Source organism: Callospermophilus lateralis, chromosome 8 (assembly GCF_048772815.1).
Source record: "Callospermophilus lateralis isolate mCalLat2 chromosome 8, mCalLat2.hap1, whole genome shotgun sequence".
Taxonomy (NCBI): domain Eukaryota; kingdom Metazoa; phylum Chordata; class Mammalia; order Rodentia; family Sciuridae; genus Callospermophilus; species Callospermophilus lateralis.
Genome location: NC_135312.1, coordinates 19,339,350 through 19,353,755, shown reverse-complemented (window position 1 = coordinate 19,353,755; position 14,406 = coordinate 19,339,350). Strand labels below are relative to the sequence as shown.

The following is a 14,406-nucleotide window of genomic DNA, read 5'->3' as shown; positions in this document are numbered from 1 at the left end:
AGCTGAAGGTGTTGGACCCAAGGCCTTGGGAGGTTTCAGCTGCAGCCATCCAAGGCCACGCAGATGCAGCCGGGCTTTGCCTTTTCTTTCTTGGAGGGTTGAGAGAGCTGCTTGCAGTCTCCCAGTTTCCGTATCCTCCATCGATTTCAGCAAAATCCACACATATGTATTTTTTCCTTTTGCTGAATTGAAGATGCTGAAAACGGTTCCTGGTTCTCCCCAGATCAGATGGATTTAGCAGAGTGATTTAATTCTTCCCGTGCTGCTGGCTGTAGAGAGATCTTGAGTCGCTTTACCAAGCATGTGCTCTTGCTAAGCTTCCTTGTAATAACTTGTCTTCATGAGCTTGCTAGCTGGGTGGGTCAGGAGGGAGCTTCGTGACACCATCTGTTTGCATATCATGCCACGGGTTTTTGAGGCCAGATTATAAAGCCCAGAATATTCTAAAGGACTTGTTTGGATATGGATAAGAACCTGGGGCTGCTGCCACTTTAACCCACACTGTGAATTGGCTAGGGGGGTAAGTGGAGAGAACCTGATGTATTTGTGCGACCTTGAGTCGGTTTCCCGGGTGAAATGTGGTTACTCCCAGCTCCTTCTCTTGGAACTACTGGCCTCCAGTGCAATGCATGGCATAGACAGGTGTCCAGCAAATTTTTTTCTGAATGATTGACGGATCACACATTTAGCTGAATGTGCCCTAGTTAAGTTGGATACTGTTATATCATCCTCACTCCACAAATCACAGATGCACAAAATTTGTACAATATTTTCTCACCTAAGTAGCCTCAGTCCAGGAATAGAATAATTAGATTAGTTGTTTCATATTGGTCAGCCAGACCCGGGTCTCGGAGCAGCCTAATGTGGTCATTAAGGTAGTCTGTATGTGTCCCAGTTACCCTGTGGTGATGCCATTTACAGATTAGTATGTTTTTCTACCTTGGGGCTTTTATCTTTGAAAGAAGCAAAATTGCTCAAAAAGCCCTAATTATGTTTTTTTTTTCTTTTAATCATAGGTATTAGAATAGCTTCTTATCAAATCACCTCTTATTAAAATCCATATTTTTGTCCCACATCTGACTTTATAAGCCGTCATCAAGAATTCAAGTGGCAGGCATGTCAGATTCTCATCTAAGAGGCACCGAGGCTGGTTTTGGTGCAAGGAAGACTGTCTGTGGTTTTGTACAATGAGGCTTAACTCCCGTCTCCGCAGTTACTATAACTACCTCCTTTGTCTCAAAACTCAGGCTTTGCGAACTGATCTCCCATGATGAACACTAAAGCAAATCCATCCCTTCGTTGGAAAGAAAGCAATTTACTTGGTCATTGTTAACTATAATTACCTGTTCTTGGATGATATCAATCTGCACATTTTTTTTTTTCCTCTCCTCACTCCTTTAGGTTTACTGTTTCAATGTGGCTTTATTTACTCCATTACTGCAAGGCCAATCTCTGTGGGATTCTGTATTTTGTTGATTCTAATGAGATGTACGGCACACCTTCTGTGTTTCTTACTGAAGACGGTAAGTATAAAGCAGAACCTTTAAAGGGATATCGTCATTTTCTGACGTTCTGTCTACTGGGCAGATATATTTGTCTAGAATGAGGATGATATTGTCCAAGTGGTTGCTCAACAAGTGTGAGATGTGCTTGTTTTCCGACCAGGCGATGGCAATTGTATGGACTTTGTCGGGATGCCATTTACTTAAATATGTAATTCTGTTCTTTCTACAAAAACGAGTTGATTATTTGGGGGTAGACTCGGTAAAGAGGAGTTACTAAAAATGGGTGGGGGAAGTAAGATAGCTAGAAACAGTTGAGAAAATAGGTTGAAATCTGGATGGGTGTTGGGCTCAGATAGTTTTTACAAGTGTCTTATTTTATTTTCATTTGGAAGAAACAGATACCAGGCACTGTTTATAAAAGAAAGGCCACAGGGAACCAAATGCGAACTTTAAACTTCTTTTTCCTAGAAGCTTAGAGCAAATGTCTCATTTATTAAAAAAAAAAAATGCATTTTGGTTTTGCTTCATTTTTGTTTAAAGAAAAAAAAGGAATGTTGTTGAAAAAGGTACATCTTTGTCATTCACTCCTAGGTGTTTTTTGGGGTCATGTTCATGAGTTTTGATTTTCCTCTTAGGTCATTTGCATATTCAAATGCATCTTGTCAAAGGAGAAGACCTTGCTGTAAAAACTAAATTCACCCTACCTCTGAGGGAGTGGTTTCGGCTGGATATCTCTTTTAATGGAGGCCAGGTATGAGAATAGAGGCTCCACCATGAATCCCATCAGCATTTTCACTCCAAGTCAAGCGTTAGTATAATGCCAGACAGCAACAAAATCTGTAAGCAAATTTGTACGAAATGATAGACTCTTTGCAACTATGCACTTGCTAAATCAAACTTTTATAGATGCAAGTTTAAATCATAAGAATCTCATCCCATTTAATTAACTTTTAAAGTGCTTTCTTTCGACTATATTGTGAATGAGTAAATAATATAGCCGGCTCTACAGCCACAATTATCTGAGCAATTCCGTCCTTTTCCCCCAGGGAGTTGGGCTTTGTGGAGATAAATGTTAAAACAGCATCGGCCATGTTCAGGCTGTGTTATCAGATCTACAACTTTTTTTTTTTTTTTTTTTTCAAAAAAGGAAATTTATTGCCTGGTTCAGCTAAGATCTGGTTTGACTGTTCTTGGCAGTTGAAACAATTGCTTATGTTTGGCATTAAACACACTCATAATAACCAACAAACATAAGTGATAATTCTGATGGGATGGAGGGTCTTTATCTACTTTGCACATAAAACATTGCACATAACCATTCCACCCTCTCATAATACGACTTTTATGGATTATGGCAAATCTGTTATAATTGAAGACAATTCCACTGCTCCATACACAAGATGCCAGGGTGTTACCTTTTTCTGGTTACTTGATTTTCTCATCAGCTTTTCTTATTGATTTGTGATTTTCCTGTAACAAAGGCGTTCTGTTGTCTCCTGCATTAGACAATACACCGTCTTCCCTTGGTGTTTAGGTTTATCACATTTCCTTTTTCTGAAAAGAAAATAAATCAGGTCAGTTCTTGCTGCCTCCCTGAGAAGACTCTGTAAAACATTAGCAGGGAGCTTTTGTCTATTTGTTTGTTTCCTTAGAAATGTGAGGTGACATAGCTGTGGCCCGCGTCTTTGCTCCCTGCACTGGAGTCTTATGATGGTATTGTGGCGTGGCTGCTGCTTTCTGCCGAGGAGAAGGTCAGCTCTGTGCCATGTGTCACTGAGACAGGCATCACACGTCAGAGCAAATACATAGATCTTATTTTGCACCTGCTGTATGTAAGGCACCAGGCTCCAGTTGCTTATAGACTATTTATGGAAGTAACATGAAGCACGTGAGGAGAAGTCAGAAGGCAAGCTTAATTGCCAAATGACTCAGATTGATTTCCAGAAGGGAGACAGTGTTTCATACTGGGATGCTCAAGGCAGGCTTCCTGAAAACAGTTTCTCTGTCTGGGCAGAATGTAGACAGAAAAGAGAGGAGGGGTCGTTGGAGCATATCGTTGGAGCTAAGAGATAAACCTGTTTGGGTCTTAGTCTGTTTTGTGTTGCTGCCACAGATTACCTGAGATGGGGTCATCTCTAAAGAAAAGAGGCTTATTTCTCACGGTTCTGGAGGCTGCCAAGTCCAATATCGAGTTGTTGGCCTCTGGTGAGGGCTTTTTGCTGTGGAATCACACAGCGAGGATATCTCACAGCCAGAGAGCTAGAGCAAGCAAGCTTGGGTCTCGGATCCCCTTCTTTTAGGACCACTAATTCCATCATGCGGGGGACCCACCCTCACAACTCCTCATGCTAATCACCTCCCTAAGTCCCCCACCTCCAAATACCATCGACATAGGAATTTGGGGATTAAGTTTAGGACACGTGAACATTTGAGGAGCACGTTCAAACCATCGCAACTGGAGTAGAGATTTGTACGTTATAGAAAAGTAATAGAAGGAGGGGGAAAGTCTTTGGGGTTAAAACGTGCAGAATCTTGAATATCAGAGAATTTGGACTTTAACCGGCAATGGGGCAGGGGGCCCGCCGTGGAAGATTTTCAAACAGCATAAGAATAAAAGCCGTCCTTTTTTTAAAGACGCAAATTCAATGGCACAAGGCATGATGGGCTAAAGCAGGAGAGAAGACTTAGGAGGACCAGCAAGGTGAAGAGAAAAAAAAAAAAAAATAGTTGTTTTCCGCATTTGTAGACTTTTGCCCGTTTTTCTGTCTTCCTTTCCCATCTGCCTCCCTGCCGAGTTGGTTTCCATTGAGTTTGTCTTCAGTAGACACAGTGTGGTGTCCGTGTCTTGAGGACCCAGAGAGGCCACCACGAATCTGATAAATGCTTTCTGTGGGACATTAAGGGAGTCAAAATGGTCCCTAGGTCCAGGGTCTCCCTGTTCCAGCACACAAGAAGAACCATGTGAGACAAAGCCCTGTCCCCACCGATCCCTGGTGCCCAGGGAAAGGGAGGAGGAAGAGCTGGGTATGAAGAACAGGGCACCCACCTTGCTTTCCCCCTAAGGCTCTCACAGAGTCAAATTCCAAAAACTCCTTCTTTTGCCAAACACATTTGTCTTTTTATGCGACAAGCTTGTATGCGCAAACACATTAAATGAACCTTTGTCTTGGAGTCTGGAAGCATCTGAAAGATCCAGTGGAAGAAACTGCAATTGTAGATATATTTAACCACATCAAGTCATTTGGGGAAGCTGAATTTACCAAGTCGTAAAACATGCACAGGACTAGTAAACTGTTTATTTTTGCAGAAATCGATCAGGTCAAAGACTGTCCAGCACATTCTATGAGGAATTTTGCCAGGGAGTGTGTTTGTACTGTGGGGTGTTGAGGCATGACTCACCCTTCTCTCTCTTTCTCTCTCCCAACCTAGATAGTAGTAACCACCAGCATTGGACCAGAGTTGACAGGTTACCATAATCAGACAATTAGGTAAGTGCAATTTTTCCCTTTATTCAAACTCTGGCTGCATGAGGGTTAAGGAATCTTTATACCTCAGGCCTCGACCCTAGTGCTGTTCCCACGTCCCCTCCCCATTCAGCTTTCCAAGCATGGACCCCTCTGCCTTGTAGCTAGCCTTTGTACTTTTTTATTCTTTTCTCAGGCACAAACTCTCCTCATTTTCCTGCAACGTTTTATTTTTTTCTAAGCAAGAGAAACTAGTCATTCTTCCAGATCTCATTGTAAATTCTTCCTTTCATGGCACTTCATAATTCGTTTTCTTTGAAAATTATCTCCTACGAAGGATTCTGAAAAAAAATAATAAATCAAAGTATTATTGTTACTTATTGAGCATGGCTGATGACGTTGGCTTAGTGCAAAACATAAAAGCAGTCAGTCTTTATATTTATATTCATAATCTAGATTTGAAATGTATGCAACTATTGATATTGGTGTAACTTTTCATCCTTATGTAACCATTCTCTGCAAGAGTTACAGAAACTGAGAACTCAGTCCTTTGCTTTGTGTTTCATGATTTTTTAATTTGCCTCTAGATCTGCATATAATAGTAGGTTTTATAGTGTCAGAGCAAGGCGAACCTCAATAGGAATTTGGGATACCCCATCAAAGCTACAGAATATATGTATAATTCAATGTTTAAGAATAAGCGTAAAGATCAGAGATAAAAATTACCAGTTTTGTAATATATAATTTTGAAATATGTGTCAGGACAGCTGGGTACTTGTGGGGTGGGGAAATGCTGTATGGCTCTAGTGCTTGGTTGTCTCTCTGTAACTTACAGAGGATACCTCTCCAGACAGGCTCCTGGTCCCCAGCCCCACACAGCCCGAATTCTCTTGGAAACGGATGATTAAAGAAGTGAAAGCAGAGAGAGGTAGAGAGGGTACACTCTTTTTCAAACCATTCCTGTTTAGATTTAAGTCAAACTTGTTCCTTTAGACTCTGGGCTCCTAGGACAATTCTTATTTTCATGCTGGATTAAAGGATTAGGAATTTATAGAAAGGCTAAAGGAGAGTTATACCTTTGCCTGCAAACAGAGGGTCTGAGAGGGTTTTGATAGTTGCAGGCAAGCATAGACAGCGAGCTGAAGAAGGGCGGAAGTCTTAGGCACACCACGGTGGGTTTGTGTCACAGGAGGCAGTCCACAGATGGCAGGTTTCTTGTTACTCTAAATGGCGGTGGGCTTCTATGGTGAGTGTAAGAATAGACAGGACAGGAGGGTTCTCTCTGGAGAAACTGAGGTTCTGTAGCTCCTTTGGGAATCTCTCCTAGTGCAATGTTCTGTGAAGAAGATACTAGAAGTTCAGGGGTTCTGTTTCAGGGTGTGAAATCTAAAATATCAGCCTCTTTTCCCCCATCACCCACTCCAGCTGTAGGAAACCGCTTGAATTTCACGGGTTCCTTTTCATTTTCCATGGAAGACCTTCCTTTCCTCCCAAATCCCAGAAATGTGGAGGTGGACGTGGGTGAAACATAGACAGATCGAGGTGTGATCTGGGCTGGGCCAGGGTGAGGCCGGTGAGGGATGAGCCTGGAGCAAAGAGTGGTAGGGAGTCCCTAAGTGCTCAGCACCAAGGCCGTCAGAACCAGGTGCCCAGAGGGAGCGGGTTTAACAGCAGAGCTTTGTCTTCTCAGCTGTAGAGGCTGGAGGTCCAATCACAGGTGCAGTGAGGCCACGTCCCCGCCAAAAGTGCGAGGGAGCAATCTGCTCTAGACCATTCTCCCAGCTTCTGGTAGCTCCTCGGCTTGCAGCAGTGTAACGCCAGCCTTCACGTGGCGCTCTCCCCATGCGCATGTCTATGTACAAATGTTCCCCTTCAATAGATACCAGTCGCAAGGATCAGGGGCCACCCGCGTCCAGCATGACCTCATTTGAACTAGTTGCATTTGCAAGGACCTTATTGCCAAGTAAGGTACAGGACTTCAGACTTTGAGGAGGGTCACAACGTAACTCGACAGTTATCATGGCAAAACAACCCTTTAATACAATATTTTAAAAAAATCAGAATGAAAGCCAAGAAGCCATAATGAAACAGATATCAAAATTTTAAGTAAAGGGCCAATCTGATCATGAAAGATTTCAGGGATCAGGACTGGTTTTCAGTGCACGACAGGGCAACATCCCAGTTAAAGCAGCAAACTAACCCTGACATCGTAATACTAGCAGTGTCCAGACCTGAGCAGGCTACACCTCTACCTCCTCAGCCCTGATTGTGCCCCAGGTGTCCAGAGCAGCTGGAGGGGAGCAGGCCCCCAGAACATGCATGTCTCTCCTGGGGTTCCTCTGGTTATATGTTGGGGATCTTGTCCTTGCGGGAAAACCTGCTTTCAGGGTTGGCCGAGGCACGGACAGTAGATGCGATAGCTCAGGCTTCCTGCCCACAGGTGTTCTGAGGAAGACCTTTAGCCCTCCCTTTTGTCCTTGTGACGTAAACAGTGCTGGCTATTGTCCCAGGAAGGTGGTGTAGGAAGACTGTGGATGAAGCGTTCAGGAGTACTATGTTGTGCACAGATGAGGGCCATTAAGTGACACCGGGTGACAGGCAATGACCTCAGGCCTCTGGAGTGTTTCCTTCATTCAACACAGATTTACTGAGCATATACCATGTGCCAGACACAGTGCTCGATTCTGGAAATGCAACAATAAACAAAAAGAACAGAGTCCCTGCCTTCAGGGAGCTAAAGGAAATCTAGCAGGGGAGAGCGAGATTAAATAAATAAGTTTACAAATTAATTTAAACGTACAAGTTGTAGTGGATGCTAGGAAGGAAACAAATAGGGCCAGCTCAGAGGATAATGAGGGGGTCAGAATTTAGACAGGGTTCTTGGGAAGTGATACTTCAGATGAGAATTACTCTCAGGGGTGAGAGGGAAGCCACTTCAATGCTCCAAGTTCCCCTACCCTAGAACCCTCTAGCCCATCTCTTTCCTGCCTCTGGGTAAGGCCCATCTAACAATATCAGCAATTCTTTCGGGCCACTGCTCCTCCGCAGTAATAAACCAGGGTACTCAGTGTCCAGATAAGAGTAAAGATAGTTTGCCAGCATGTCTGAGGTTTTCGAAAGAGACTGGTTTGGGCTTTGGAACAGTCTAGCTCAGCTATTATGTCAATGAAATTGATGACCATCAAACAATGCACAGTACAAGAAATCTCTTGCAATCTTTGTGCAGACACTGAGAATTTCAGAGGAGAAAGATGTGGAAACATCAATATAGGGATGTAGATGGAGACCAAGCCAGACAGATCTCCTGATGGTTGATAATAATGACAATTTAAGAATTACAGTCCAGTGCCACAGTGACCAAGTAATTTTTTATTAGTTGAAAAACTCAGTTAAAGCAAAGATCCATAAAAGGATTGTTACCATAAACATGTTAGTCTAAATCTTATCCAAGATTTTGCTTCCCATGTTTCATTTACCCATAATCAACTGAAGTCAGTTAAAATATTAAGTGAAAAATGCAGGAATGAACATTTTATAAGTTATAAGTTGCATGCCATTCTGAGTTGCATGATGAATTCCTGCACTGCCCTGCTTTGTCCCTCCTAGGACACAAATTACCTCTTTGTCCATGTTTCCATGTTGTATATGCTACCCACCTGTTAGTCACCTAGTATTTGGTTTTCAGATAAACTGACAAGGTATTGAAGTGCTTGTGTTCAAGTAACACCTATTTTACTTAATAATGGCCCCAGAGCACAACAGTAGTGATATTGGCAATTTAGAAAGCCAAAGAGAAAACATAAAGTGCTTCCTTTAAATATCATTTACATCATCACAAGAAGAGTAGGTATCATAAATACAGCAGTAAGGTATTTTGAGAGGGAGAGAGCACATTCGCATGACTTCTATTACAAAAGTATATATTATTTTATCATTTATTATTAATCTTTTGTAGTGTCTAATTTATAAATGGAACTTCATCCTAGGTATATATGTGTGGGCAATAACACAGCATATATACATTTCAGTACTATCCGAAGTTTCAGTCGGATACTTCTATGTGTCTATCTATGTGTCCCCCATAGATACTGGGGGAGTACTGAATAAGTGTGTGTTCTTTTGCTTATTTTTCTAAATAGGGCCTTTCCTTTGACCTGAAAATCGGATGTCTTTTTGGCATAGACAATGCCTAATATCTGTTTTTTTCCAAATGAAAACAAAGATATTTGTGAAATAATGAGACCCAAGCCCTTCTCAATTCTTCTGCTTCTTTCCCCAAAATTTGTGTAACCCCTATCTACAGACTCTACCAAAATATTCAATTTAGTTTTAATAAAAGGAACCACCCTTTCTTCTTCGCTCTTGTTTTATTGGATACCAGGTTGAAGTCAATAGTGAATGATTAGGACCATACAGTCACCATTGACTGGCTTGAGAGTCTACATTTCGTACTAAGAATGCAGCTCAAAAGGAGCAGAAGTCCAGCAGAGGACAAGGTCAACTGTAATAACTGTAGCTGGTAGTGTGGTGCCTACTATGTTCACTGTTCTAAATGCTTTGTTCCTGTATTCAAGGTTGAGCAAATTCCTCCTAATCTGAATGTCAGAAATCCAAAATAATCTCAAATCTGAAAATTTTGGATCATCACACCACATTTTTGAACATTTTAGATGCTCAAATAATTTCCTCTGCGAGACCATTTTGGATTTTAGATTTTCAGGTGAAGGATGCTTAACTGGTAAAGTCTATGTAATTATCCCAAAATCTAAAAAAACTCCAAAATCTGAAACATTTTCATTCCCAAGTATTTTGGATAAGGGACGTGCATCCTATAGTTCATTTATCCCTCACAACAACCATATAGGTAGGTATTATTACTGTTCCCATTTTTAAAACATGAAGGCTCTGGAGAATACCGTCTAGTGAGGGAGCATCCAGCCTGTCGTGGGCATTAGTTGGTAGGTTTGACAGGAGTGGGGACCTCGGGTAGGCTTGTGAGTTGGTGAAGTAGAGGTCACTTAGAAAACTTCAAGAAACATTGCTTCCAGCTGTCGAGTGCCGGGTGTAGTCTCATGGGAACTGTTGAAATATTCAAGTCTTATCAAGGTCTTGGAAAACAGGGTCAATTCCCAGTCTCAGAGTTGATAACTTCGTGTTCTCTCCTGGAAAAGGGGGAAGAGACCTTCATCTCCTCACAGTCCTTCAAGGCCGAGATTCCTAAAGGACACATACCAGGAGATAAAGCCCTTCTTTTCCATTTGGGTTGTGTTTGCATAAAGCTAATTAATTTCCGAGAGCTCGCTCCTGCTGTTGTCAGTGGATGTCTTGGGAGCTCGCCGGTTGCTTCACCCCAACCTGCTTCCTCTCCAGCCAGATGCACCTGCTAGGAGTTGCTTCTTTGCTCAGAGGCAGGCAGTCCATCTCCTGTCCTGGAATGACCCTGGGTGGCCAGCTTCTTGATCCCTCTGTGGGTAGCTGGCGCTGTGGCCCAGTCCTCTGCTCCCTGGCTCCTGGCAGCCTGCCTGGCATTCTGCTGTCTCCCTGGTGCCCCCACCTGCCCTCTGTGCTCCTTGGCCCTGTCCTCTCTTGACTCTCACCCCACCCCCACGGTTCACATATGTTCCAGTCACACCTCGGCCTATCATCCCTGCTTTAATTTTCAAATAGGTAATAAATTCACTTGGTTAAGGACATTAAATCAAACAAAAAAACCCTAACATTTATATGAAAATACAGCTAAATGTCTTGCTCCCATACACCCCACCCCCTCTCCTCATAGACTTTTAATGGTTACTTGTCTACAAGTACAGATTTCATACAAATTAAAAAAAAAAAAACTACTCTCTTTTGTAGTACATACCACACTGTGTTCTACACTTTTCCCCCACTCAGTGTATTTTGGAGATCTCTCAGGTCCTTTTGTACCTTTTGTAAGCTGCATTGTGAATAAAGCTCCCTGGTTGGATGGGCCAGTGATGGACACCCGGGGTTTCCCAGTATGAGCAATATAAGCAATGCTGCGAGGAATTCGGCACTCTTTATACAGGCCACCCGTGTCTTCCTTCATTGCGTCTCTGATGCTTCAGACCCTTCAGGGCAAGGCGGACTTGTGACACATCACCTGGGCTGAATTCTTGTCCTTGGCCAAGCCTTTGACCTTGCCGTGGCCTCCTCCTCTTCACCCAGTTTTGCTTCCATGCTCATCAGTGTCTGCACTTTACCTTTCCCACACAACCAGCTTCTATTTATTCCACAAGTTCTTCCCACCTTGCAGAGCAAAATATTTCCAATTAAGAGCAACAATTTCAAATAATTCCATTATTATGATTGCAAACCATATCGCCAATACCAACAGTCATGTACTGTACTGCGGTGGGGCACTCTGGTAGACACTGACATCTTTACCTAATCTGACCATCCAATAGATCAGGCACTATCATTTTATAAAAGAAAACAGTCTCAGAGAGGTTAGGTGACTGGACCAGTCACATACCTGGTAAGTAGCAGAGTTGGGATGTAGCCCAAGCCTTCCTGACCCCAGGTGGTCTTGTCTGCTGAAACCCGAAGTGACAGGCTTGTGGCAATTTGGGTTAAGTTAAGGAGGGTCAATGAAAGTCTCTTTAAATAACCTGGTTCCTGTCCAGGGCTCTCTCAGTCCTTTCTGTTCTTCTCCAGCTTCCGAGAGGATTTCCATTACAATGACACAGCTGGGTACTTCATTATTGGAGGGAGCAGGTACGTGGCTGGCATCGAAGGATTCTTTGGACCCCTGAAGTACTATCGCCTCCACAGTCTGCAGCCAGCACAGGTGAGCCCCGCACCTAGATGTTTGCAGTGGGCTTGGGTAGTAGATGTGATGTGCCTTCAGGAACACAGGACCCAGTGTAAACAAAAGATTTACCCCAGCTGGACATCAAGCATAATTAATATTAGGTTCCCCCCTCCAGCCAATGCGATAATAGATTTCTGTTAACGTTTGGTTCATTTAGCACTCATAAAATGGAAACCATTTACTTCCTCTGTTTTAATAACTACTAGCTTAATTATAGAGTAGATTTTTATCAGGCTGTTGCCTATCCAGTGATTAAGCTAATGAAAGGAGAGATTCTTAGTTATTTGGTAAAGCTTCTCTTACACGCTATTATTTAAAGTATCAGAAGATGAGAGGCTCCAGCAAATTAAAATCCTGGTACCACGAGTTGCTCTCTGCAGAAGCACAGGCGTGGGCTTGAGGGGGGTCCAGGGGCTGTTGGCTCTGGTTGTACAGAGGGAAGAGGGCTTTGCGTTCCCAGTGGAGTCTCCTGCACCAGGCTCTCACATCCAAACCCACCACAAAGGAGACCCCCAGCTGGGCTGAGGGTCAAGGGCTTCCTATGCAGAGCCCTCATAACAGCTAGCTTCTTGGCAGTGTGGAAGAGATCGGGAGCCCCATGTGATACCTGAAAGAGGAACATTCTCTCTGTCCCTTGCCTGCAGAGAGTTTGTTCTGGAGAAAGCAGGACTCACTAGACAAAATCCTAATTAGAAAAATGGAAAGCCGTACCGCCCATGGGTATGTCACAGAGCTGCTTTTGAGGGATCTCTATGAAAATGAAGAAGGGAAATTTGTTTATTCACTGTACAATCAATACTGCCTACCTGTGATGTGACAGGCTCTGGGCTGAGTACTATGGCAAGCAAGGGGGATTCAGAGAGCAGCTTTCAATTGTTTTTGAAGGTAGTTGATTTAGTATCATTAATACTACATACATAAGAGCGTATATATATATCCACACACAAAACTGAGACAAAAATTTTACCAAGGGTTCTTACCCTTGCTCTGTTCAATGTACTCTGATATTTTGTATTTTACTTTATAAAAACAAAACACTATCCAACTACTGGTTACAAAGCACTAACACCAGTTTATGACCCTGGACTGGGTCCAAACCTGCGTTTTGAAACACACTGAGTTCAGATAAGTCGCCCGATCCTGACAAGCTCCCTTTCTGGAGCTTCAGTTGGTAAGTCCTAAAAGAACTCAAGACTGGTTTCATTCATTGTGAGCACAGCTCTGGGCGCCCTGAGGCAGGGGCTGTGCCTCTGCCCACCAGTGACCGTGGTGGGGAGGGCTGGCAGGGAAGCCTGTCCCCATGACACAGACTTGCATCCAGCTCTTGGAGGCTGAGCCATGCAGGAGATGAGAGGAGGGGTCCCAGACAGCTGGCACGGCATGGGTAGAACCCACAGCCCTTGGTGAGAATTGCAGGTGGGGAGAAATGGGATGTTCTAGGGAGCGCAGGCTAGGGGTTGGGGGAAGGGGGCGGAGCCTGGTCTCTAGGAAACCCTACATGTAAAAAGCTCTGCAGAGGGAAACATGAGCCCCAAAGAAGCCAGAACTGGCATGGCCTTGAACTAATACTAACAGCCTTGGTTTACAAATCCAGAGTGGAGGATACGTGCACAAGCAAGTCGGCCGGGGGCGTCAATGGGAGGTGAAGTCAACCTGAACACACCCTCGCTGACCTCGGTCAATGAGCATTTGATGACAACGGCTGTTCATTTGGTTTTCTTGCCTTCTCGTAGATCTTTAATCCCCTCCTCGAGAAGCAACTTGCTGAACAAATCAAGTTATATTATGAACGGTGTGCCGAGGTTCAAGAAATCGTATCTGTGTATACATCTGCCGCACAGTCCGGGGGTGACAGAGAAGAGGCATGTGAGTACTGAGGATCAGGAGGGCTGCCTTATGCTTTGTGCATTTGGATTAACACAGGGAGCTTCTCCCGGACGGGACTAAAAGACAGCACGTATGACTTGGCTCCAATACCAGTGGGGACAAGTGCCTCCGTAGAGGGAGGAGAGTGAGAGTCTGCATTCGACCTGGATTCCAGAAAGACCAAAACATGGCTCACAGCTGCCTCCACACCTAATCTTATGTAAGAATACAAATGAGAGTGTTTTGAGCCTTGTGTGGCATTATCCCTATCCATGATGCCAGGCTGAAAAAAATAAGAACGAATTGGAAAATAAATTAACCATTAGAAATGTTTTCTCATCGGTGCACTTTTGTCTGAGGCTATTAATATCTGAATAATAGCTTTCATATATTTGAACATTGACTTTGTTGTTTGGGGCTCTGTTTTATTATTATTATTATTTTAAATCCTTACAACTAACTCTGGGTAATATGGGAAATTTTCGACAGAAGGAATGAATTTGAAATAGACAGCTTTCGTGCACAGACCCCCTCCACTCATCCGGGATGCTGATCAAACGTGGTCCAGTCCTGTCTCTAGTGTTCCAGCTTGGATTTGGCACTGACACGTTTCTCTGTGCTGTAGATCTTCCTGTTCGATATGGTGGCACTAGAGTTAGTCACATATGTTCCTTCTGGAAGAGAAATTCCTGTGGGTCTCTGCCATCAGCAAACAGGAATTAAGTATTTCAGTCCTGCC

The 14,406-nt window shown here is 43.5% G+C and overlaps 1 protein-coding gene across 3 annotated transcripts in view; it reads left to right on the top strand.

Annotated features, from left to right (window-relative positions):
- Window positions 1-14,406, top strand: part of Sel1l3 (SEL1L family member 3) — a 97,708-nt gene that overhangs the window by 24,348 nt on the left and 58,954 nt on the right. For all 3 annotated transcript variants that reach the window (XM_076864728.2, XM_076864729.2, XM_076864730.2), the window contains exons 4-8: window positions 1,402-1,523; window positions 2,141-2,256; window positions 4,935-4,993; window positions 11,645-11,777; window positions 13,535-13,667. In XM_076864728.2, coding sequence (XP_076720843.2) covers window positions 1,402-1,523; window positions 2,141-2,256; window positions 4,935-4,993; window positions 11,645-11,777; window positions 13,535-13,667 — 563 coding nt within the window. The remainder of the gene's footprint in view (window positions 1-1,401; window positions 1,524-2,140; window positions 2,257-4,934; window positions 4,994-11,644; window positions 11,778-13,534; window positions 13,668-14,406) is intronic.